The 25,014-nt window shown below is 42.0% G+C and overlaps 1 protein-coding gene across 1 annotated transcript in view; it reads right to left on the reverse strand.

Annotated features, from left to right (window-relative positions):
- The window catches only part of KIF16B (kinesin family member 16B), a 275,124-nt gene that overhangs the window by 90,705 nt on the left and 159,405 nt on the right, over window positions 1-25,014 (reverse strand). Inside the window, exons 18-21 of the mRNA XM_015560287.1 lie at window positions 6,874-6,906; window positions 6,477-6,530; window positions 3,423-4,781; window positions 1-153 (exon numbers count right to left, since the gene is read on the reverse strand). Of these exons, the coding sequence (XP_015415773.1) occupies window positions 1-153; window positions 3,423-4,781; window positions 6,477-6,530; window positions 6,874-6,906 (1,599 nt within the window). The remainder of the gene's footprint in view (window positions 154-3,422; window positions 4,782-6,476; window positions 6,531-6,873; window positions 6,907-25,014) is intronic.

Genomic DNA, 25,014 nt, shown 5'->3' on the forward strand with positions numbered 1-25,014 from the left:
CTGGCCTCCATCCAGGGAGCCAGGTGAGATTTTTCAGCGTTGGATGACAAGCTAGAAGAAGCAGCCTTTCCCTCTAAGGTGCCCAAATGCCCTTTCTGAACACCATCGACTTCATAGATCTTCTGCTTCAACTGCTGGATTTCATGTTCCAACCTACAGAGATGGAAGATGCATGAATTCATTCATTAACAGTATTTTCTGAGCATCATCACTGATTGGGACATTGTTCTAGAAACCATGGGGGATCCAGACAAAAAGTCTGTGCAAACAGCTTTACCATCTAATAGAAAACATGCCACATACCTAAAAGATAAAGTATATGGTGATAATGGGCCACAAAAGGGGTTCAGAACAAGTACTTTAGGCATTCAAAAATTGGAGCATTTTACCATCAAGGGCAAAGATTCCCACTGTGCTCCAAGCAAATGCTCAGAGGTAGATGTGCAGGATTCTGAGCCCCCTACCCTGCCTTCAATAAAACAGTTGTTTACTATGTATTGAGATCTCACTTAACATTTCTGTTTGAGAAAAGATATCTATACTTTCAAGAGTTTTTTAAAACCACCAATCTTGAAGAACCTTCATGGTCAAGGTAGGTTTAAGTTGAATCTTCAGAGACCAGTGGGAATTCAAATCTCTGGGGTTAGTGGCAGAGAGTTGTCCAGGTACAGAAAGCAACATGAGCACAGAAGCCAAGCTGTGGAAACCAGGAATCCACTTTGCCTAGGCAGAGGGTGTGGAAATGGCAAAAAGATGAGAGATTTAGGAAAGCAGGCTGAGTATCTCAGGAAACTCATATAAACTGTAAACTGTAGAATCAAACATTTATTGTCCATGATGCCTCTAATATGAGGTCAAGTGTCTGTGAGGCTGTTCTGCCACTGACCCAGGCACACTTGAATCCAGGGCCATCATTGCAAGCATGTCAAACTTGCAGCCGGCCACAAACGAGGCATGTGGCCCGTCAGCCACGAGTTTGACATGCTTGGGCTAGCAGTGGTTCTCAACCTGTGGGTCGCAACCATCGGAAAACACATATAGCATATCAGATATTTACATTATGATTCATAACAGTAGCAAAATTACAGTTATGAAGTAGCAACAAAAATAATTGTATGGTTGGGGGTCACCACAACATGAGGAACTGTATTAAAGGGTCGCGGCATGAGGAAGGTTGAGAACCACTGGAGAGGAACAAGTCTGCCAGTGCACTTGGTCCCAGAAAATACTAGACCCAGCTAGGGGCTGTGGCCCACATGGGGTGTGAACTGGGGCAAGTTAATGAAATCTGGGTCTCAATGTCTTTAGATATCAAATGAGAGAGTAAACTAGTCTCTCCAAATCCATTCAGCTCCAAAAATGATGGATTTTAGCTTCAGATGTTGGCACACCATAACACTGCCAGCTCTCCGATGTCACCAGCAGCAATTTGACTGCTCTGTCCTAAACATGAAAGCCACGTTGTGAATTGCTGAAATTAGACTGTGGGGTCACCAGGGTTAGCACTCATGGGTTTCATGGGAGGCAATGCCCTGCTTAACTCAGCCTTTCATCCGTCTACTGATTAGCAAGTACTTACTGAGCATCACCTTGCAGAGCACACAACATTTTCAAAGGGCAAGGGAACGAGCATAAGAGAGTGATGTTAGGGGCCAGGTGGGTGGGCCAGCAACCAGGGAACAATATTGAGCGTCTCCAAGGTCGTAAGGAAAATGAGCCGGATATAAATAGGTAACTGCCAATGTTTATAATTAGAACGACGCCCAGTGGAGTTGTTCAAAGCCTGCAGGACCAGGACTGTGGAAAAGACAGAGCAGGGGTTAAAGGGGGCCCTGAAGGCTGAGCAGGATTTATAGGAGGGGTTGGGGCGCATGGAAGAGCCGCCTGCCTGGCAGCAGCTCTGTGTCAGCAGACAGGAGGACAAGAGGCTAAGAGTCTGGAGGTAAGTAGACCTAGATTCAAGTTGCAGCTCTGCCACTTTCCACCTGACACTTGTCCCGAGTGGTTATATAACTACTGGGTAGAAAAAAAAAGACAGAAAATGGGTTAAATTTTGCTCGCAAACAATCAACAGGCAAAGCCAAGTTCAGTACACTGTTGTCCAATCTGGTTCCACAGGAATTTAATATTTCACACTTGTGGATTTCACGAGTGGTCAAGTCAGGCTGCATGGCAGGCCCTGGCTTCGCCATGAGAAACCCAGGAAGGAAAACACTAAAAAAAGCTCAGGAGCATCACAGCCAGAACAAAGAGCTCAGATTTGTTGGCCTGAATTAGGAGTAGCCAAGTCTACTCCATCCAAACACAGGAAGCTGAAAGCCTCCTCTGTGTGGCTGCTAGAGCAATGCTGACATTATCACTTCCGCTATAATAGAGTATTAATACTAAATGGCCAGGGAGTGAAGCCGGTTGAAAAAAGCCAGGGACAGCAAGCTAAAAGCTCAGGCTGCATTCCTACTGCACACTGCAGGATACAAATTGAGAGCGTGCTCTCCACTACTTTAAATTTCCTGGGGCTGCCGCGGTCCAGCAAGTTTGTTTATATAATACACCTGCAGTCCTATTCTTGAACCTCCAACCTATTTCTCTGAAGTAATAGCATTATGGTTTTTGATTGTTATTTGTTGCCGTTTTGCCTGCAGGAATTACCAGAGTAATTGTAAATAGAATTCACAGTAGAAGCCGGTCATTTGAAAGGAGGTTGTCCTGACCTTTCCAGGCAAAATGATGGATGGAGGCTCCAGCAACACTTCAGAGGAGGCCTTGCCGGTCATTAGCATGGATCCCAGGCCTCTGCCAATGCCAAGCTGGGCTCCTACAGGGCAGCAGACTGGGCTTCTGTTGCAGCCCCTTCAGGAGGGCTCTGGATGGGAGGAATGCTGAGGTGGGAGCAGTGTTCCACGCCCTCCAACCTGGGCTTCAGTTAAGATCTCAACTAACCAAAGGTTTGGAGCTAAGAAAATGCACAGACCCCCGATCTCATCTACCCCTCCCTATAAGGGTGAATGGGTGACAGATCCCGAACCAGCAATGATGTGGGGGGGGGGGGGGGGGGAGAGACAGACCAGAAGAAAGGAAAAGGAGGAAGGAATCAATGCCAGAAGCTTTCAGTCTTCTGTATTTATCACATATTACAAAGTACACATTCCATAGGTCAGCGGGGTAATGAACAGGGCCTTTTTTGGTTTGTGTGCTGTTTTCAACTTTAGGCCAATGATTCTAGAACAAGGATCCTAAGGAGGAAGTAAAGGATGTTTAGAGGTATTTTTCTCAGGCAAATAAGCATTTGCCTGCGTACTAGAGAATATCAAAGCTAAATGAATTCCTTTATAAAAAGACAGTGCTAGACACACTGTGAGGGGGAGACAACGCGCAATGGTGTGGCCCCGGGGCTATGCCACGCTCTCCCTCTCCAGTCTCACCTCTCCCGGTCCTTCTCCAGGGCCTCCTGCTCGGCTTCCAGGCTGGCCTGCAGCCCTGACTGCTCGCTGCTGCTGCTGCTCAGGGTGGCTAGCTTCTGCCTCTGCTCCTCGATCTCCAGGCCCAGCGTGGAGCGCCGCTGCAGGGCCGAGTGCCTCCTCTCCAGCCTGGCCACGGCCCGCTCCAGCGCCTCTCGCTGCTGCTTCTCCCGCGATTCCAGAATCTCCTTTTCCTTTTTCCTCACTTTTTCTTCCTGCCGGGCAACGTTGGCCGTGAATTCAAAGGTGGCTTGGAGCTTCTGCAGCTGGCTCGCGTTGGCTTGGTACTGGGCAAGCTGCTCCTCTTTTTCTTCCATTTCTTTTTCGACTTGATAAAGAGTGTTGTCCAAGCCCAGGGGGCCTCTATCGAGGATTTCAAACGCTCGCTGCTTTTCCTCTAACAGCGTCGGCAGATGATTCTGCAGGAGGTACTGGAGCTGGCGCTCTTTATATTGCAGCCTACACTCTGCTGGCTTTATTTTCTCTACATCTTGAGCCACCTGGGGGACATATGTGACACCATCATCATTTTTTCCCAACAACCTAGAGTCCTCCTCATTTTCCGATTTTAACCGTTCTAGGGTTTCCTGTTCTTCTTCAACTTCTTTTTTCAGAAGGTCCTTCTGCTGCACCAGGTCCTTCTCCAAGTTGGCTAGCTTGACCAGCTGCCTTCTCTTGAACTCTAAGAAATGCAGCTGAGCCCTCTCCAGCTCCTCGCCGTCCTCATCGCCCTCGGCGCGGGCTTCCTTCACCCGCAGCAGCGACGCCCGGATGCCCTCCAGGTCTCTGCGCTCCTCCTCCACGCGCTGCACCTCTCCGCGCCGCAGGAGCCGGATCATCTCCTGCTTCTCGCGTAGCTGCTCCTCCAGATGGGCCACGAGCATGACCTGCTCCTTTTCCTGCTCCTCCAGCCTCTTCTTTTCCAGTTCCAGCTTGGCACACTGCTCCTCCTTTTCCCTTCTGAGCCGGTCCAGTTCTTCAAATATCTGCGTCTTCTCGGCCTTCTCGCTGTGGTTGAGTTCCTGCAGCCGCTGGAGCTCCTCTTTGACCCGGAGGAAGCGCTCTTCTTCCTGCTGCTGCTTCTGCAGCTCCATTTCCTGCTGCTCCCGCAGCCTTTCCTCTTCAAACCGCTCCTTCTCTGCCAGCAGGTCCTTGAGCCGGCTCTCGATGTGGAAGCTGCGGCGCTTGAGGCTCTCCTCCTGCTTGCGGATCTGGCGCTGGACGATCTCCGTCTCCTTGCGCTGGCTCTCCACCTCCTGCTGCATGCGCTCCAGCGCCGCCTTGTCGGATTTCTGCTTCTCCTCCATTTCCTCGATGAGTTTCCTGAAATGCACAACGTTGACTGGTCATCATTTGAACACCGTATTCAAATGTTGCTCTCTCTCCCCGAACTGAAATGCTCTGAAAATGAATATACGATATACTAAAGCCAAGCCCCCCCCCTCGATACGATAAAAATGAGGGAGAACTGCTTTGCTTTTCATTTCCAATAGCAGGCTGTGCTTTTTTTTTTTTTTTAACTCTCTAACTGTCCAACATATCATTTGCCTAATCTCTTAAAGTAGCCTCTGATATCATGTCTTTGTAGAGTCTATAAGCATAATGTGTTATGCATAATATAATTTTAAAAGCCCCCTGAGCTCAAAGAGAAAGAAGCCTGCCCAATTTAAATTTAAATGTGAATAATTTTATTCAGCCCAATGGTTAAAATGCAACAAATTCAGTTAACGAGATGGCATTAAACAAAAACGCTTATGCTCTCTTCAATTCATTGGGGTCAAATATCAAAGTCAAGATAATCGACAGTTCATTGTTCCTGCTCAAATAACTACATGCTCTTTAGCATTTAATCACTATCTTAGAGAAATCATTAATAACCAAATGGCCCTAAATACTAGCTTACTAATACACAACACTGAATATAACAGAATCTTCATTAGAATACTTAAGTGCATGACTCCAGGGGTTCCATCGCATGCTTTGTGTCTAAGACAGTGGTTCTCAACCTTCTGGCCCTTTAAATACAGTTCCTCGTGTTGTGACCCAACCATAAAATTGTTTTCGTTGCTACTTCATAACTGTAATGTTGCTACTGTTATGAATCGTAATGTAAATATCTGATATGTAGGATGGTCTTAGGCGACCCCTGTGGAAGGGTCCTTCGACCGCCAAAGGGGTCGCGACCCACAGGTTGAGAACCGCTAGTCTAGGAGAACAAACGACCCCCACTGGGTGCTAAGTCAATGTTTCAGGGGTGGGATGGACTACAAAGCAGCAACACAGGTCTGTAAGAGAATGGACAATGGCCTCCACCTCGGACCCATCAAGGATCTGTCTTATCTGATGCTGGAAATGAATTCATCTGTAACATCTAAACTCCAGATTCTAGAAAATAAATAGTCACTTTGTAAATATTTCTATGGCCTTAGTTTCTACTCAAGTGTCTTAGTCCATTTCTTGAGCTGTTAAATCAAACAGGAGAAAAAAAGGAGATATTAATCAAATAATTATATTCAGAATATAAAAGAACTCTCCAAATCAATAAATTAACCACACATTCACACACACCAGAAGAAAAGTGAAGAAGGAATGTGAAGAAGCAGCTTAGAGGGAAATACAGATGGCCAACCAGCATGAGGAAAGATGGTTAGAAAGGGGAGGCATAAGGAAGGGGAATAATCATTCTTTTAGCTTTTTAAATCTAACCTGATATTTTAAGGAAGATATATTTTCGAGTTAAATTTAAACAAGTATGTATTTGGCATAATTAATGAGTGTACTCAATTTGCCTACTGGCTCTATTTCTCCTTTCTCACAAGTATTTGAAGATGAATTATTTAAAAAATTGAAATATGACATAAAACTTACCAGCTAAAGAAAATGGCCTATAGTCATTAGACATGTAAATAACAGAGATGGAGTGAGGTACTGAAATAGACATAGATGAAATTGGTCTAGGACATTAACACACAAATCCACAACTACAGTAGTGTTAAAACAGTAACCCATGTTGCTTACCTTTTGCTTTCCAATTTTTCAAGTTCTTCACGCTGCTGCCGCTCAAATTCGAGTCTAATAAAATCAAATGAAAAGTAGTCACTTTTCTAAAAGAGCTTTTCTCTCTCTTACCCTTTGTACATTTACCTATTACAAAGAACATCAGTTATTTCAGTATGATTTTTCATGACTATGGATTAGCAAGTTTAAAAAGTAAACTTAATTCTATGACTATAATTAGAAATTAAACATACTTTATTTGGAGCTTGAATACAGACTAAAAAAAAAAAGTATCTTACTTAAAAATAAACAAACTCCACAGTACTGAAAAAGCAGAGTTAAGGACTTCTAAATGATAAGCATGTCTATTCCATGCAGCTTAGTCACTGATAAGTATATAAAAATGGAGAATCTCTACCTTAGACAGATGGGTCCTTTTAAAGGGAAAAGACTGCCAGGGAGGTGGAGAAAGAGAGAGAACAGACATCAATTACGAAAACAACTGAGGAAAATATCAGGAGAAAAGCAGTGAGGTACAAAAGCCAATAGCCACGAACAAATTTAAACATCTTTTTAATAAATATCGTGTTTGCCAATAATTTTTGAAGCAAACATTAGCTCTGTAATAGTTTGTACACTTCCCATGATAATTAGAGCACTAATAATAACTGAGTGTAAGTAATAATTGTAAGCAGTAGTCAAATTCATATTTCCTACTGTACAGATAGTTATACTGCAAGAAGTTTGTCAAGATCCTCTTTAACTAGGAGTTACATGCGGCTAGATAGATCATGAACAGGTTCCCCACAGTGGTAGCCAAATAAAGGGGGCATAAGCCATTGGGAATTTTGGGGGAAAAAATCACTAAAATATTGATAACAAAAGTTGACTTTTTCTCAAGTACTAGATTTGATTAGTGCAAGATTTCATTATTTCTATTAAATAGCATGAACTGTAATTCACATATTTTCCTGTTTTGGTAGTTGGCAGATATTCTAAAAAGTTGAACTATGGAAAAATTCACCATGGATTACTTTCCTGGGATAATGTGCAAGTGAAAGTTGACCAGTTATCTTTACAATGAGCTAACAAATATTTCAAATAGCTCTGGTATCGATTTAATGTGCTCCAATATTGAGAACAAGATGTCTGATGGACCTTGTCCTGAATGTTTCACAAGTGAGTTTACCCTGTCTCCCTTGTAAATCCTTAAAATAGCAAATAGGATCAGGAACCAAATCTTGGATATGTGAATGGACTTGTCCAAGGTCCTAAAGATAAGATATGCTGGAGCCAGGACTTGAACAGAAGACAGCCTGGTTCCAAAATATCCTCAACTAATTAATTTTATAAGCAATGTTTAAATTTGCGATGTACAATAAAAGTATTAAGTCCTTCACTGAAACTTGTCATTTAGGATATTTATCCCCCGACCAAATAAAAATAGTCTGTAGATTACGGGCATTGTCATCCATGAGAAATTAATCATACATATATGATTTTTGCCAGTTTCCAAGCGTAACACTTAAATCATTACACTAAGTGGGTATTAACTTCATTCAAGTTAATATATGACCACTCTCTTTCCTATAACAATAAATGAACCTTGGGGATGTTTCCTAGTTGTTATTTTTAGACTTTGGGATAGTTTAGTCTTTCTAGAGATACTTATGAAATCAAAAAGAATCTCTGGATAAAAAATTTTCAAAATCAGAGAATTTCCCCAACGGAATTGGGGAAATTTATTTTCTATTTTTATTTTCTGTGAATAGCTCAGTGTGACTGTCCATAGACACTGCTCTGACAATGTCACAAGTGCATGGTCATAAGCCAAGTGCTACTCTGAAAGTTGGGTGCCCCACGTTCGAAGGAAAACCTATCCCCTGAGATGTTTACAATGGGCAGGCGATGGGCTGGACACTCAGTATGCAATACCCCTCTTTGTCCCCCCAACGCCAGCAGATTGGCAGTATTTTATAGAACAGGAAAGTGAGGTTCAGAGCAGGTAAATAGCACAGGGAGCACTTGGATCCACGTTTGGTACTAAAGCCAACTACTACAACCGTTGCTAATGAGCTGCATGGTCTCAGGTCATAAAATGCGAGTTTTAATATCTTCAATTCTTGAAAATGCCACCCTGAGCATCTGTTATTTTTAATGAGCACAATGTCAGGCACTGTGCTAGGCACAGGGGATTCAGCAGTCTGTAAGGGAAATGTTGTCACTGCACCCAAAGGGCTCCCAGTCTGTAATAGTCAAATGAACACATGTGTCACAAGTAAGGAATGAGGAGGAACACAGTGATATAACAGAGAAGGGTACTAATCTCAGAATTGGTAAGTTTGTAGAATCAAGGCAAGCTACCTGAGGAAACCTATATCTAAACTACACCATTTTTCTTCGGGCAATGTACAGAAACTCAAGAGAATCGCAATATAACCAAATCTTCTTGGCTTGCTGTGGGAGAAATGGCAAGACATAAAGCTCAATAGAACAACAGAAGCAAGACAGTGAAGTGCCTTGATGTTATATTTAGGACTTTGAACTTGACCCTGTGATGATGGTAGAAAAGTGTCTTGGAATAGGGTTGTTGAAAAACAGATAGACTTTGTGTTCTGTAGAGAACAGGAAGGATAGGAACAATATGAGAAATGAAGAAACAAATAGGGAGCTTTTGTAGTCATATAAATAAGAGATGATGGAGGCAGGACCTAGGATAACTAGGATAAAGAAATGAGGACATTCTCTGATATTCAGTAGGTTGAATTGATAGAACTTGATAACTGATTGCATTTTGGGGGTTTGTGATGAGAAAGAAAGAGTCAAAGATGAGTTTCAGGTCTCTGGCCAGGTTACAAATTCTAGCGGTTTCGAGACTATTAAATGAATTAAAATTAACTCTGAATACTTAATTTTCACAGAAGTTAAAGAAAATAACAAGTCTTACCTCCAAGGATTGTAGCCAGGATCAAATGAGATAATACATGAAAAATACCTGTAGAGCATCTGCACATATTGGGTCCATAACAATAGCCTCTCATTGTTAGGATCCACTGAGATAGGGAGGATAACTGGGGGTAAAACCAGCTGGGGGGTGGGGAGCAAGAAGCAGTGGTAGCTGTACTAGTGCTAGCACTCATAGTGGTGAGGGTAGTATTTAATATCCACTGAAGACTTGGTCTATATCTGCTTCTAGGTAATTTGCATTTAACTGTCAAAATGGCCTTGTGTAATACAGGTGCCATCATTACCCCATTTTACCTATGAGCAATGTCCATATTGCTAGTAAATGGCAGAATCAGTCTTGATTCTAGAGCCCATAATTGTAATCTCTTCTCTATCCTATCTTCATGAAGGTAATATCAAGTTAACACATGTTGTATCTAATGATTCCAGAAGATCATCCAAATTGAGATAAACATGGAGATTATTTATAACAAGTGAATGGACCAGTTTCAGGACAAAAACAGATTGATGGTTCCAGATGGGACTCTGCCAAGTGGGAGAAGCAAAGGGCCATTGAGCATTTAGGATAAGGATGGCTAAAGTGCTGGGGATGAGGACTTAAACAGGTAAGTAAGTGGGGACAAAGCAAGGCTAAGGATAAAGGTAAGAAATCAAAAAAATTCTCAGGATGAGTTATCCACATGCAGTCATAGTACAGTGAAGGCCTGGAGAGGGGAGGGAGTAGGATGGCGGGGGTTAATGGAGGCGGGAGGAGGGGAGAGATCTGTAATACTTTCAACAATAATGATAAATTTTAAAAAAGAGAGATATACTGTCAAGATTTAGAAAGATGGGGAAGCTTAGAAGGAAATTCCTAGAAGACAAATAGATGACAACTGTAAGGAGAGGCAAAGAGTGGGAGAGGCAGATGCTAGAAGTGAATGGATCAGGAGTGCACTATGGGTCAGAGGAAGGGTGGCCTCATAGCAGCAGGGAAGACCCAGGAGTCTCTGGGAGATTTCCCTTTAGATCACGTGATTGGGGTGGGGAAGGGAAAAGTATTGAATTAGAGGTGGCTGTCACACTTAGTTGGATGAGCCACAGCTCTGATTCCTCCTAAAGAATACCATCTATTGAAATATAAAATTCTGAGTCAAGAAATCAGAACTATGTTGTACCCTTGAAAGTAATATAAAATTGTATGTCAACTGCAATTGAAATTTTTTAAAAATATTTAAAAAGAAATCAGAGAGAGATTCCAATTTTAATTCTTAATGAAGTGGCATGACTTCATTTTCATGACCTGTTTCTAAATAGGAAAAAGGATTGATTGCTTTCTACTACTGAAAGCAATATGTCTTTGATAAATAATGACTCCCATTTACTTAAAAATAAGAGTAAAACAAAAGAAAACAAAACCCATTGGTAATTACTTTTATACCTCTGAAGTCATTTTACTTTCTAATCTAAAAGGAGGAAAGTGGCTCCTTAAATCCAGCCAACACTTTCACTGGCAGCTACAGCATGGAATGGAAGCTGAGCTCCAGGCCACACTGTGCCTGAAAAGGAGCTCTTATCCTGCAATGGAGGTGAGCTGAAGGTCAGGCGGTCCCTCACCTGGATACCTTCAGTAGGAATGTGAACAGGTAAGGACAGAATTCCAGTCAGTGGGTAGGCCTGGATTTTTCCTACCAGATTCAGGTTATAATAAAATATAGGAACGCCTTCATGCGTGTACAATCCATGAGGTTGCACTGGGCCCTATATTCACTTGAAGCTCTACTGTTGTCACCTTGAAATTTTTAATATGTGAACAAGAGGCCCCACATTTCATTATGCACTGAACTGGTCTGATCAAGTATAGGTCATTTTTAAAGAACTCCAGCCTCTTTCCTGGAATGTTGGGTGAGGTTCCAGTTCAGATCCTGATCAGGGAATAGATGGAAAGAAGCAAGAAAAGGCTGGATCGCAGGATAAGATGGTTCACCTCTCCCTCATCCTTCCTCAGGGATTCAGTTTTGACCACAGTGGATTCTATAATAGTTTAGACCAGAATGACTGACCTTCTCACCACCCTACCACCCTGAGAAACTTCCAGTCAGTCTCAAGTGTCCTTATGAATGAGCAAATCCCAAGGGAAATCTTAAAGACTAAAGAGAAAGTTTGATTTGAATGCTAGAGTTTGCTCAGGTCCTGACCTTGAGAACCTTGACATCATAAATGTTCTTTAAAGATTGAGAAGAAACCAGTTACCATCCCAAGGTAGGCACAGGGAAACATGAAAGAACTGGCCATTCATCCAGGCTCCAACTCTTCAGGGAAAGGCCTTGCTGTCTTGCCATGTTCATCCTCTCTCATGAAAACTTTCACTAGAAAGCTAAGCATAGCTAGCTGCTTTGTGGAGAGGGTTGGAAATGCTATTCCCCTCACTCCCTGCCTCCTTTTATCCCCTCCCCCAAAGCATGGTGTTACATATCAGGTTATCCTACGGTGAAGTGACTTACATACAACTGAAATCAAGGTGTGTATATCAAAATGTCTCACAATGCAAATTAACTAGAGGTTGTAAAATTAAGCTCCACTTAGGTAAAAATCAGTTTATAACATAACTACCCATAGTACTCTGGGGTTGGCTTTCTCATAAACTTCCAAATCCCTGGTCTAGAAAGGACTCTTTAAAGACTTTCCAGGAGCCAGTCTTAAGCCTTTTGGATTACAAATGAAAGTGCTCAAAAAGGTCTCATAATGCAAATTAACTAGAGGTTGTAAAGTTAAACCCCACTTAGGTAAAAATCAGTTTATAACATAACTACCCATAGTACTCTGGGGTTGGCTTTCTCATAAACTTCCAAATCCCTGGTCTAGAAAGGACTCTTTAAAGACTTTCCAGGAGCCAGTCTTAAGCCTTTTGGATTACAAATGAAAGTGCTCAAAAAAAAAAAGAAGTTCTTTAAAAAATAGTAAAATTTGAGCATTTTAAGTGACTTTCTCTTCAGCTTATTTTTCCTAACAGTGGTATGACTTGCTCTAATAAAGATGGCCAGGACCACATGTTAAACGCAGGACAGCCCTGATTAAGCATCACAGGTGCTTAATAACTATATGAAAACTCAGAAGAGCACGCACTGAACGCAGCACACAGCCTTACACCTTGCTTCTGGCCCCCCTTAACTTTACAGGACAGGAGACAGAGGCCCAAGAGTTTGAGAGAGAGGTTCACGGTCCAGGAGGACCTCCTCTTTAGAAGAGCCAAGAGTAAAGCCCACATTCCCCTACTCCTCTTCCATCCTAACCTTGACTCTTACCTCCCACCTTACCTCTTCCTCAACCACACCATGGGAACTTTTATCCCAGAAAGGGCATCCTAAAAGTTAAAGATAATTCATCATTCCAAGCTGTACCTCTCCCTGCTGGACAAACCAGAACAGTGCAGCACAGGCAATTTTACTGACACTCATTCAGCCATGCGAGCATTTTCAACAGGATATGGGGTGGAGAGACAGCGATTTTACTGACACTCATTCAGCAATGCATTTTCAACAGGATATGGGGTGGAGAGACAGCATTCATGGCTGCAGGGAGCAAAAGCTGCAGGGAGGCCTCCCAGAAAAGCTAATGACTGAGATGGGCCTTATCAGATAAACAGAATAATAATAGGCATAGTGTGGAAAGTGGGGGATTTAGTAGAAAAAAATAGGAGAAGAAAGACAGATTATACAAGCAAAGGAAGCAGTAGAGAGCCTTGTTGGGATATTGCTTTGAATAAATAAAGGGAAGTAATAAGAAATAGAAGTTAGACTGGGCAGAATGTCAAAGGGTAACTAAGCTTCCTGGGATACCTTTCCTTCCTCTAGTTTTCTACAAAAGGCACGGGAACCAGTGAGTGGTGCCCACATCCATTAATTATTTTGTTCAACAGACAACCAATGTGCCAGGCACTGTCCTAGACACTGGTGTCATAAATCTCTCATTCTAGTTAGGGGAACAGTGTGTTTTGTGGTAAGTGCTGTGGAAAATAATGAACCCAGGCGAGAGAGTGCAGAGAGCAAGGGATATATGTATTTGGCGCCAATGTCGGGGAGAAGCCAGGCCAATGACTGGGAGACAATGTGTATGGCACACTGGGAACACAACAAGACCAACATGGCAAGAGCAGGTGGAACCAGTGGAGAGTGATGGTATGAGAACAATTTTGACCCAAGAGGGAGCCAGGGCCAAGACCACCTGGGATCCTATATGTCACAGAATGCAGATAGAGCCCTGTCCACCAGGTCTCCTTAAGGACAGAGACCTGCCTTACTTGACTGTATATCCTGAGGGCTGAGGGCAAGGCACATAGTAGGTGTTCAACCAATGACTGCTATGGATAGTGATCTGAAGTCAGTGACATGAGGCTCAGAGCCAGATTCCTGTTACACCGTCAAAGAATACCTGGATGAGGAGATGGTGTCAACCAATGCGGGCCTCTCTTTGCCTTAAGAAATAACAACATTTCGTGCTTCCCACCCTCTCAAGTTGAAAGTAATTAAGAGTAGTAAGTGCAGAAAAAAGAGGTAAGCCCCTCACCATGAATGCTCTTACAGCATGTAGTCTTCATAGCCATACACATACACACATGGATGAGAGACTAGGACAGAGTCTTTTTTTGTAACCTTTTTCTCTTCACATATATCTTGAAAAAATCCCCAAATCATTAATTGTTATTCTACAACACAGTTTAATATCATGTAGTTTATAATATGGATGCCCCATGATTTATATAAGCAATCTCATACTGTTGGAAATGTACATGGTAGGTGATTCTGACAGAACAGTGTGGTGGGATCTAGACTGCGAAGCCCAAGAAGAGGTTAGTTTAATAAAAGAAAAGCTCTGCATGTTTATGGGCAGAGAGAACACAGAGACCAGAAAAGGGAAGTTTGAAGATGCAAAAAAGACTTAAAATGCCCGATAGCTCCTCTGCCTTGACAATACCTCCTTGAAGCTTTAAGAATCTGCTTCACACGTTTGCACTTCTTTGATGTTGCATGCTGAGAGACAAAATGCTGACATGCCCAAATAGCAATGCTTGAAATGTGTGCCAGGTATGGGACTAAGCCTGGCGGAGGAATGCGAGTGCCTTTTGTGCCTCCATGGGCCATCTGCCCACCCCCAGCTCTCCACTGTCATGCCTCTTCTGTACTTGGTCTTCCAACCTTCCTTTCCCTTTTTTTTCTCTCTCTGGCTTCTCTCTCTTCTCCCCTTGTTGCTGGAAATGTAAGCCGCAGCTCCCATCAAGTGAACAATTCAGGGAAGTATGGATATAGGTGAAAAACTAACCAAGTGGAAAATATTTACATAAATGGATTAGTTGCAATGCAATCAACAATTTATGTGGGGGAAATAGGGAAAAAATCTCCCAAAGCAATGAATGATAAGGAAACTTTACATTATGACATAAACACAGAAAGATGTGTTCAATGGCCTGGGGCGAAGTTCACAATAAAATATTAAAAGAAACAGCAGAGCCCTAGTCAGTTTGGTTCAGTGGATGGAGCATCAGCCCGTGGACTGAAGGGTCCCGGGTTGGATTCCAGTCAAGGGCTCCTCCCAGCTTGGGCCCTGGATGGGGCTTGATGTAGGAGGCAACCAATCCATGTGCTTCTCTCACATGGATATTTCTCTTTTTCTTTCCCCCTTTCTTCCACTCTCTCTAAAAATCAATGGAAGAGTATCCTTGGGTGAGAATTAAAAAAAAGAAACATTTTTTAAAAATTAAAAAAAAAGCAGAATACAGAACAGTATAACTAGTGTGATCTCAATTTTACTTTTTAAATACTCTTTATAATGAATAATTATAATATATGATGTACAATTAACTATAAATACTATAAAATGTAAGTAGATGTTACAAATATAAACCAATCATTATTTCTTGGTGGAAGGACTATGAATGCTTGTGATTACTTTATTCATTCCTGAATGTTATTTTTTGGTAATAAGCATTTAAATTTATAATGAGAAAAACTACCTGTTTCACATTTTTTTAAATCTATTGTGATTACAGCTACCATTTCACTTCCTTTTTGCTTCTATGAATCTCTGGTTCATTTCCATTTATTCCCAACAATGATGATAATTAACCTTTAGGAGATCATTAGATATGGGGGTTGTGGATGGTGACAAAACATCTGATGTCACTGATGTGGGACATAGCTAATCCAGGTTAGAATTATGGTCTATGATAAAAAGAAAAGGCGGGGGTGGAGAGGATGGAAGTACCTCATCATGTGGTAGGCAGTTAGGCAGACATGAGCAGAGCAAGTACCATGGGCCGGTACAGAAGGTCACGGGAGTGCCTAGCAACAGGCAAAATTGGAAAAACAAAGATCTCACCTCCATTAGAGGGTGAATGAACAAGGGGGCCAGAAAATAGGCCTTAAGCATTAAGTCCTCAGGATAATAAGGTTCTGACCTGAAACAAATAAATGCATCTAGGTCTCAGTTGTTTTTCAGCTCCAGGTCCAGAAAAACAGCAAAACCAGACAAGGGACTCCACAGCTGACCTCAGGACCAGCTGCACTAATTAATGATCCCATCAACTGGCACCAGCCAATCAGTGGAGATCATGACCCTAAAGCAGCCGTGGGCAAACTACGGCCTGCCCCCATCAACTGGCACCAGCCAATCAGTGGAGAGACTAAAGCAGCCGTGGGCAAACTACGGCCTGCAGGCCGGATCCGGCCCGTTTGAAATGAATAAAACTATTGAAAAAAAAGACCGTACCCTTTTATGTAATGATGTTTACTTTGAATTTATATTAGTTCACACAAACACTCCATCCATGCTTTTGTTCCGGCCCTCCGGTCCAGTTTAAGAACCCATTGTGGCCCTGTAGTCAAAAAGTTTGCCCACCCCTGCCCTAAAGGGACACACGGGGAAGCTGATGAATGCTCTATTGAGATGCTCTCCTGGGACTTCCCCTAAAATCTCTACCCTTAAAAACCCTTAGGAGGGCTGAAACTGGTTTGGCTCAGTGGATAGAGCGTCAGCCTGTGGACTGAAAGGTCCCAGGTTCGATTCCGGTCGGGGGCATGTACCTGGATTGCGGGCACATCCCCAGTGGGAGATGTGCTGGAGGCAGCTGATCGATGTTTCTCTCTCATCGATGTTTCTAACTCTCAATCTCTCTCCTTTCCTCTCTGTACAAAATCAATAAAATATATTAAAAAAAAAACAAACAAAAAAACCCTTAGAAGGATGCCCTGGCCGGTGGTCCAGTGGTTAGAGCATTGGCCTGCTCACCAAAGGGTTGCAGGTTGGATTCCTGGTCAAGGGCATGTACCTGGTTGCAAGTTCCATTATTGGCCCCAGTGCAGGAGGCATATTCCATTGATTCATTTCTAGGTAGCATCACCAGTAAAAATGATTTTCATTTTTTTTAAGACTATAGCACTTCCTTTGTGTGACTTTGATTAATATTTGTACTCCATGCCCAACTCAGGTAAGGAGGGAGGACCCAGGAGCACACCATGCTTTCCCCTCTCTTCCCCCTCTTCTTCTCCACAAGGCACATTTTCCTGTCTCTCTCATTCTCCTAAGCTCCAAGTGCCTTTCTTGTGCCTCTGTAATTTGTTTCCTGAGCCCATTTCTTCTACTGCTCACTTCTTCTACCGCCATGACTTTCTAAATAAACTTTCTATTATAGTTTGAATCTTTGCTTTGAACTGTTTCTTAGCCAGAACTCAGTACCGAGGCTGCTGAATGCAGGTCTGGTCTGACCCCACCAGTCTAACATCTGATGCCATTCTCACTGCCAACAGTCAGGGCCTAACAATTCTCTCTCTCTCTCTCTCTCAAAATACACAGACCTAGAGTCAACAAATAGTTGCACCAACAGACAAAATTACCAACTATTTAAAGTGCTACCAAGGAAAAATAGAGGACATACTGAATGAATGGCCAGGGCTATGAAATTTGGATGGGGTTGGTAAGACCTCTATGAGGATGTAAGACTTAAACTGAGGATTCAGCCATGTGAAGTGTGGGCAAACACATGCTGAGTGTTACAGGGGGAGGAAACCCATGTACAAAGACCTGGGAGCGAGCATGGACAGGCACATCTGAAACCCTTCATTGAATCTGCAATCAAATGAGTTAAGTACATAGAGCTGGTGACATGTAATCAAGTTAACATAATGTTACTGTAAAAGAAAGCTACTAACTATAACTACCTTGGTCCATAACTACCTTTCATCATTGTACTAGGAAAAGCCTAATTTCCTAATTGATCTTTACAATTCAGCTTGAGATTGAACAATTATAAAATGAGTGAGGCACATCGCAGACCTAACGGGACTAAATAAAGACAAATTATTCTTTGAGTTCTACAGCTCAGGTTTCTGACTACTTTAAAAACAGAAAACACTGGGAGTGGAACATTGAAAGTGGCTCCCAGTGAAATAATATTCAAGGACAAAAGAAAAGAGCAAAGTCAGTAATTAACACTAGTCTCTGTTAATGGAAGGAAAGAACCCACTTCTTCCAGTTGCTTTCATCACAAGTCCCCCATGACTGTGTTTGTTAACAAGCTCCTTAAGGCACTTCACAGCAACTGTAAAGTTCGGAAAAGGTCCATACAAAAAGGCAAGACAACTGAGACCAAAAGCTGGAGAAGAAATCGGCCTTACAGCAAAGCAAAGTTTTGAAAATGGTTAAGGCCCAATCAAATAAACCAGCAGAGATAAACACAGTAAATATCCATCAACTAAAACACGGGTTAATTACCAAATCACCAGCAACATAAATATTGCCAATTATATAAAACTTTCATGCTCAAGGTCAGCAAGAAAAAAACAATAAGAATAAAACAATGTTTAAAGTAGCAAAAATGAAAGAAAAGCAGCGAGAAAGCAGACCTGGCAGGGGCCTGCATTTACAGGCAATGTGACCGTTCCTCCAGGACATGCATGCCCCCACGTGAGAGTGCAAAATCTCACCAAGCGCATCTCCAGCTATGGCCAGACTCTGCTTCTAACCCCCCCACATTGGTATGGATCAAGGAGGGAAACTGCAATCACTTTGTTCACATTGATTTTATGTCTATTAAGTTCCAGGTATGACGCTGGGCACAGAGTGAACAACAAATCAGATTCTGTGCCAGTTTCCTAGAAGCTTAAAGTCATCTCTAGGGAAGCTAAGACTCAGTACAGCAAAGGAGGTCACCCTGCTTGTTGTTATCTTACTTTCTCCCTAATGTGACTTATTTATCCTTTCAGTTGAAGAGAGGGAGGGAGATAGGAAGGGGGGAAAGAATGGGAAGGGAGAGCATAAGGAAGAAATAGGGAAGAGGTAGGAAGGAAAATGAAAGATGTTTTTTGTGGGGTTTTTTGTCATTGTTGTTGTTTTTTCATATAATCGACAGCTGGTGATTGGGAACCTAGTTCCTTCCAGCTTTATATTCCAAAATTCCATTCCTACTCTTAGTCTGAAAGGATCGGAAAGGCTGGAACTAACTGCATGCAGCATCCCCATGGCATGTAGCTCAGCACAGGACAAGTTGATGAATCCTTGGTGCTCATCAGAATGCCCAGGACACACTTAGAGGATCCAGCTGCTGTTAGCAGGATGCCCTAGTCCAGTGGTCGGCAAGCCGTGGCTCATGAGCCACATGTGGCTCTTTGGCCCCTTGAGTGTGGCTCTTCCACAAAATACCACGTGTGGGCATGCACATACAGTGCAATTGAAACTTTGTGGCCCATGCACAGAAGTCAGTATTTTGTGGAAGAGCCAGTATTTTGTGGAAGAGCCACACTCAAGGGGCCAAAGAGACACCCTAGTCTCTAGTTCAGCGGTTCTCAACCTGTGGGTCGCGACCCCTTCGGCGGTTGAATGACCCTTTCACAGGGGCACCTAAGACCATCCTGCATATCAGATATTTACATTACGATTCATAACAGTAGCAACATTACAGTTATGAAGTAGCAAAACGAAAATAATTTTACAGTTGGGTCACAACATGAGGAACTGTATTTAAAGGGCCAGAAGGTTGAGAACCACTGCTCTAGTTCCTGTGAATACAGCTCAGAGCTGCTTCCAGAAGGGAGTACTTCTATTGACACAGTTGACACTTCAAGAGGATTCCTTTCCAGTTTGCAAGCAGATGGAAAGTCTCAAACAGTGTCAGTGGGAAATGGTAGTGATATGAACAACCATTCTATAGAACAATTTGTAAAAATGAATCAAGACAGCCTTAAAACCATATACACCCTCTGACCTAGTACTTCCATTTCTAATTTTTTTTCTCCCCTGAGGAAGTAATCATGGATAAACACAAAGATATAGCTACAAATATGTTCATCCCACACAATGCCTAACGATAGAAGATAAGTTAAATAGGTATGGAATGTCCATACAATGGACTATCACTTGGATATTAAAATGATGTGGCAAAATATATATGAAAGGAAAAGATCTCCAAATGTGGAAAACTTTTACAAGTCTAATTTGAACCCATCTTTGTAAAAGAATATATATATATATACACATATATATATAGTATATAAATGTGTGTGTGTATATATATATAAATGTGTGTATATATGTATGTGTGTATACAATATACACTTTAAATAATTATGAGAGCAGTGTTAATGAAAATGCATTTCATTTTCAAAATGTAATAGAATCCGCTATTAAAGTGTGTATACATTTTTTCGGATACCCTGTATATGTATATATATGTATATGTATGTATAAAAGTGTGTATATATATATATATATATACACACACACACACACACGCACACACATGTTTATATATATAAATGTTTGTATATACGCTATATATATGCACATGCATACAGAGAAAGACTGCGAAAGATGACTAGATAGTGGAATAGACAGAGGTATGGATTAGAATATAGAACATGTTTAACTCCACAATAATTTCTTTATGTGATTTCTAAATTTGTCATAATAAACACATTAAATTAAAAAGTTAGGTTAAAAATACTGATCAGTCATCTGTCTTCATCCTCTGATCACTGATGACATCGATATCTTCCGTTAGGCCTACAACTACTGAGGTCTGTTGGCTAAGCAAACCCTACCTTAGACTGCTATACTCTTAAGAAGCTGCTGGGACAGCTTACCAAATACAGGTCTAATTTTTTTACTTTTGACATTTTTTGGTCCAATTGGATTTGCAACCTGGGTGTTTCCCCTCTTCAAAATTTAATTATTCAAATATATTCATTTAAATGAGTTCGCCATTGGTTCGTCTTTAAAGGAAAATAGTGCACAAGTGAAAATCCCTTCCTTTATTTCAAGACTGAAATGAACTTGGCTTGTAAGTAAATTTGCTTAGAGCACTTTCATGAAGCTGTGAAAGCTTCCACTTCCTGCCAAATCAGCTGCCTGTTCGCAGTGTCAGAGCAAGACAGACGAGGCCCAAGCAGTGCTTGGTTTCTTCTGAGACCCTGTGCCGGTTGAGGAGGAATGTTTCCCCAGCAGCAAGATTACTTTCTGGCAAAGGCCCTGGCTGGGCTTTTCTCCAAAGTGAAGCTAACTCTCAAAGGAAGCCACCAGGCTGCTTTGCCTCATCCAAAAATTTTCTGGCACCAAGTACCACACATGTGTGCATACAAATCCCAATTTCCAGGGAGCCTGAGATGTGGGCCAGCAGTAAGTTCCAAAACTATGTTAGAAACGAGGCGCCCAAATTTATGTGCCCAGCGGGCTGTAAAATGTTCTTGGGTAGCAAGAACTTCACTTTTAGAAACTCCATCTCTTGCTGTAATTCAGAGCACGGTGTTTTTTTGTTGTCATTTTAGCTACTGCTCTTTGGAGATTTAGTAGGTTGCCTACTAAACAAAGATGAAACACCAGCTGCTTTGAAGATGAGTTGGATCTTACTGGATACATTATTTTGTATAGAAGACATAATTATTATTTTTTAATTGATTTCAGAGAAGGGAGAGGGAGAGATAGAAATATCAATAATGAGAGAGAATCATTGATTGGCTGCCTCCTGCATGCCCCCCACTGGGGACTGAGCCCGCAATCCGGGCATGTGCCCTTGACTGGAATCGAACCTGGTACCCTTCAGTCTGCAGGCTGATGCTCTATCCACTGAGCTAAACCAGCTAGGGCCAGAAGATATAATTCTTTAAGAAAGCTTTGCTCCAAGAGGAACCAAGTACACTAAGCAGTAAACTTTTAGTCTGTTTCAAAAACATACTTGAGTGTATATGATAACAGAGAAACAAAAAGATAAACTTTAATTCCTCAATATTTAAGAAAGCCACAAAACATGTAAAGTACATCTGTGTGAGTGAGAAACAAAAAGATAGGGACCAGCCGTGCACAGTGCCCATCTAAAGTACAAGGCACCTGCAGACCTGGGAGTGGACACACCCTGTGTTCTGAGAGTACATCTGCTGGCCACAACCCACCACTCGCTGCGCCCCTGTATGCAGGCTTCTGCAGACTCCAAGGGGAGGAAGGAATGGTTCCTGCCCACAAGAAGGCTACTGGGAAAGCACCATAAGCACCAGTTAAATGGAATGGAAAAGGCGATAGTAAAGGTATGTACAAAATGCCTTCCAGAGAATAAAAAGAAAGCTCAAACTGGAGGTGCACAGACACTTCCTGAGGATACAATTCCTTTACTCAGCTAAGCTTTTAATAGATGGTTTTAGACAAAGGCTTGACCTGGAGCAAGGTGTGAAAGATCTGTTTTGTCCACTTAAAACAAAGCATAAAGTTCAAGGTAAAAAGTGACAGAACACAGTGTTGGAGACCAAAGTCATGGATGAATGTGTCGGAGTTTGGAAGTCATCCCATAGGTACTGAGGGGCCAGGCCACATGCTGGGAAGAGAAGGGATCAACATGAAGGGCTAACAGGGAGGTGTGGTGAGCTCCGCCTGCCAGCTCAAGGCTGGGACAGGATTCCTGGGGCAGGTCCATGAGCCTTTCCTGTGTCATCTCATGGAGGAAGTCAGGAATCACTGTCAGGGCCATGACAGTCACCCTGATGGCTCTGGGACATTTGCTACTCTTGTAAGTATTGACTACATTGGGCAATTATGGCTGAGTATTCCATTATGTATGTATGTGTGTCTACACACACACACACACACACACACACACACACACACACACAAATAGCCAAGATATGTAAACAACCTAACTGCCCTTCAACAGATAAGTAGATACAGATGTGATATGATAAAGATGTGATATATTAGGCTGTTTCCATATCTTGGCTATTGTAGGTAATGCTGCAATGAACACAGGAGTGCATATTTTCTTTCTGAATTAGTGGGGGTTTTTTTGTGTGTGCGTTTTTTTGTTTGTTTTTTTATTCAGATAAATACACAGAAATAGAATTACTAGTATTGGTTAGGATGTGGAAAAATGGAACCTGTGTTCACTGTTGGTGGGAATGTCAAACGATATAGCTGTTAGGGAAAACAGTATGGCAGTTCCTCAAAAAATTAAGAATAGAATTACTAAATAATCCAACAATTATACTTCTGTGTATATACCCCAAAATTTGAAACCAGGGACTCAAACAATATTTGTACACCCGTGTTCATAGCAGCATTATTCACAACCCTAGTGTCCATTGACAGATGAATGGATACATACAATGGAATATTACACAGCCTTAAAAAGGAAAAGAAGTTTGATATGTGCTATGACATGAATGAACTTTGAAGGCATTATGCTAAGTGAAAAAAATCAGTAAAAAAAAAAAAAAATACTGTAGCCCTAACCGGTTTGGCTCAGTGGATAGAGCGGCAGCCTCCAGACTAAAAGGTTCCAGGTTCGATTCCGGCCAAGGGCATGTACCTTGGTTGCAGGCACATCCCCAGTAGGAGGTGTGCAAGAGGCAGCTGATCGATGTTTCTCTTTCATCGATGTTTCTAACTCTCTATCCCTCTCTCTTCCTCTCTGTAAAAAATCAATAAAATATATTTAAAAAAAATACTGTATTATTCCACCTATATGGAGTACCTAAAGTAGTCAAATTCCTGAGACAGAAAGTTGAATGGTGATGGCCAGGGGTCAAGTGAAGAAAGGAAAGGGGATTTTTTTTTTTTTTTTTACAGGTACAGAGTTTCAGTTTTACAAGGTGAAAAGAGCTCTGGAGATTAGTTGCACGACAATATGAGTGCACTTAACACTTCTAGACTATATACTTAAAAATGGTTAAAATTGTACATTTTTATACCACAATTTTTAAGTGTAAAGAAGTTAGTTACAAAGTGCTTATGCGTCCATAGAAAAAAATTATCTCTTGTATTTGGACCCATACATTTAAATCATAATCATAAATTCTGAATATGTTAACCAAAATTTACAAAAAAGTGACACGTATATGCACTACGAAGGTGTCTACAAAACCTGACCTGAAACCTCTTACTTCTAATTCACTTTCCCAAACCCCGAAGTGTACCTCCCCAAAGGAAAGCTCTGCCGGTTTATTAAAGGCAAACTACACTACCCACGCTTGGCTTTCAGCGTGTTCTCCAGCCAGGCCTTCATCTGCAGCATCCTCTCATTCCTTCAGCGGGACTCTTTCCTCCCGCACTCATCTGGTTTGTTCACAAGCGTCCTCTCCCAGGCTGTCCGCTCTCCAGCCTGCCTCTCCTCCTTGCAAACATCTCAGGGCCCAGAATCCAGTCCATTTGTGAATCTTGGAGAGAATTTTTAAGCAGGCCTGAGGCCAGTAACTAGGGGTTCCTCAGGAGTTGGTGCCAAGAACCAAGCTTTTGGATAATATTCTTCCCTGCTTTGTCCTTCAAATACTGCCTAATACATTTTACGTTAATTACATGTTCACTTTCTGCATCTATTCATAAACTACCTGCCTTTGCCTGTTTCCTCCGGCTAGCTGTAAACTGACCTTCTTGGTGTTGTTGGAAACCAGGCCACTGTGCCAGAGCCTGCCTGCCTCACGGGAGGCACTCAGAAGGGACTTGTGGATAGATGAGTGTCCGTTGCAAGGAACAAAATAAAAATGACAGAAATGGAGCAAAGTACTGTGGGGAAAGGATGCATTTTTCATTGGGGAGAAAAGCTAGAAGGAATTTTCAGAGGAGAGATGGTTTACACTAAGCCTTATAGGACAAATGGGTGCATCTTAAAACACATTCCAGGCTCTGAATTGAGCAAAGGAAGAGCCCAAAGGCATGGCTAGTGGGTGAGGGTGAGCAATGACTAAGGTACCAGACACATGGAGGGATATGCTGAGAAGAGCACAATCTGTGGACAGCATTCGTGACACGGTAAAGGGTTGCACTTTTATTTTGTACTAGAGGCCCATGCATGAAATTCGTTCAAGGGGCTGGGCCCTTGCAGCCGCAGCGGCTTGCCTCAGCCCTTGCAGCCCTGGCTTCATCTGGAAGGTCATCCAAAAGGACATCTCATCTAATTAGCATATTACTAGTATGTTTTTATTATTATAGATACCATGGAAAGTCTAAAAAGCTCTGATATGAAAATTAGTACACTCTGACCTGCATTTTATAAACACAGAAAAAAACTATTTTAACTTAAAAACAAGCAAACAACAGAAAACTGGCATCACTTTTCAGAGGGCTACACATTCACCTGTGTTTGGAG

This window comes from Myotis davidii, unplaced genomic scaffold (assembly GCF_000327345.1).
Source record: "Myotis davidii unplaced genomic scaffold, ASM32734v1 scaffold32, whole genome shotgun sequence".
Classification (NCBI taxonomy): Eukaryota; Metazoa; Chordata; class Mammalia; order Chiroptera; family Vespertilionidae; genus Myotis; species Myotis davidii.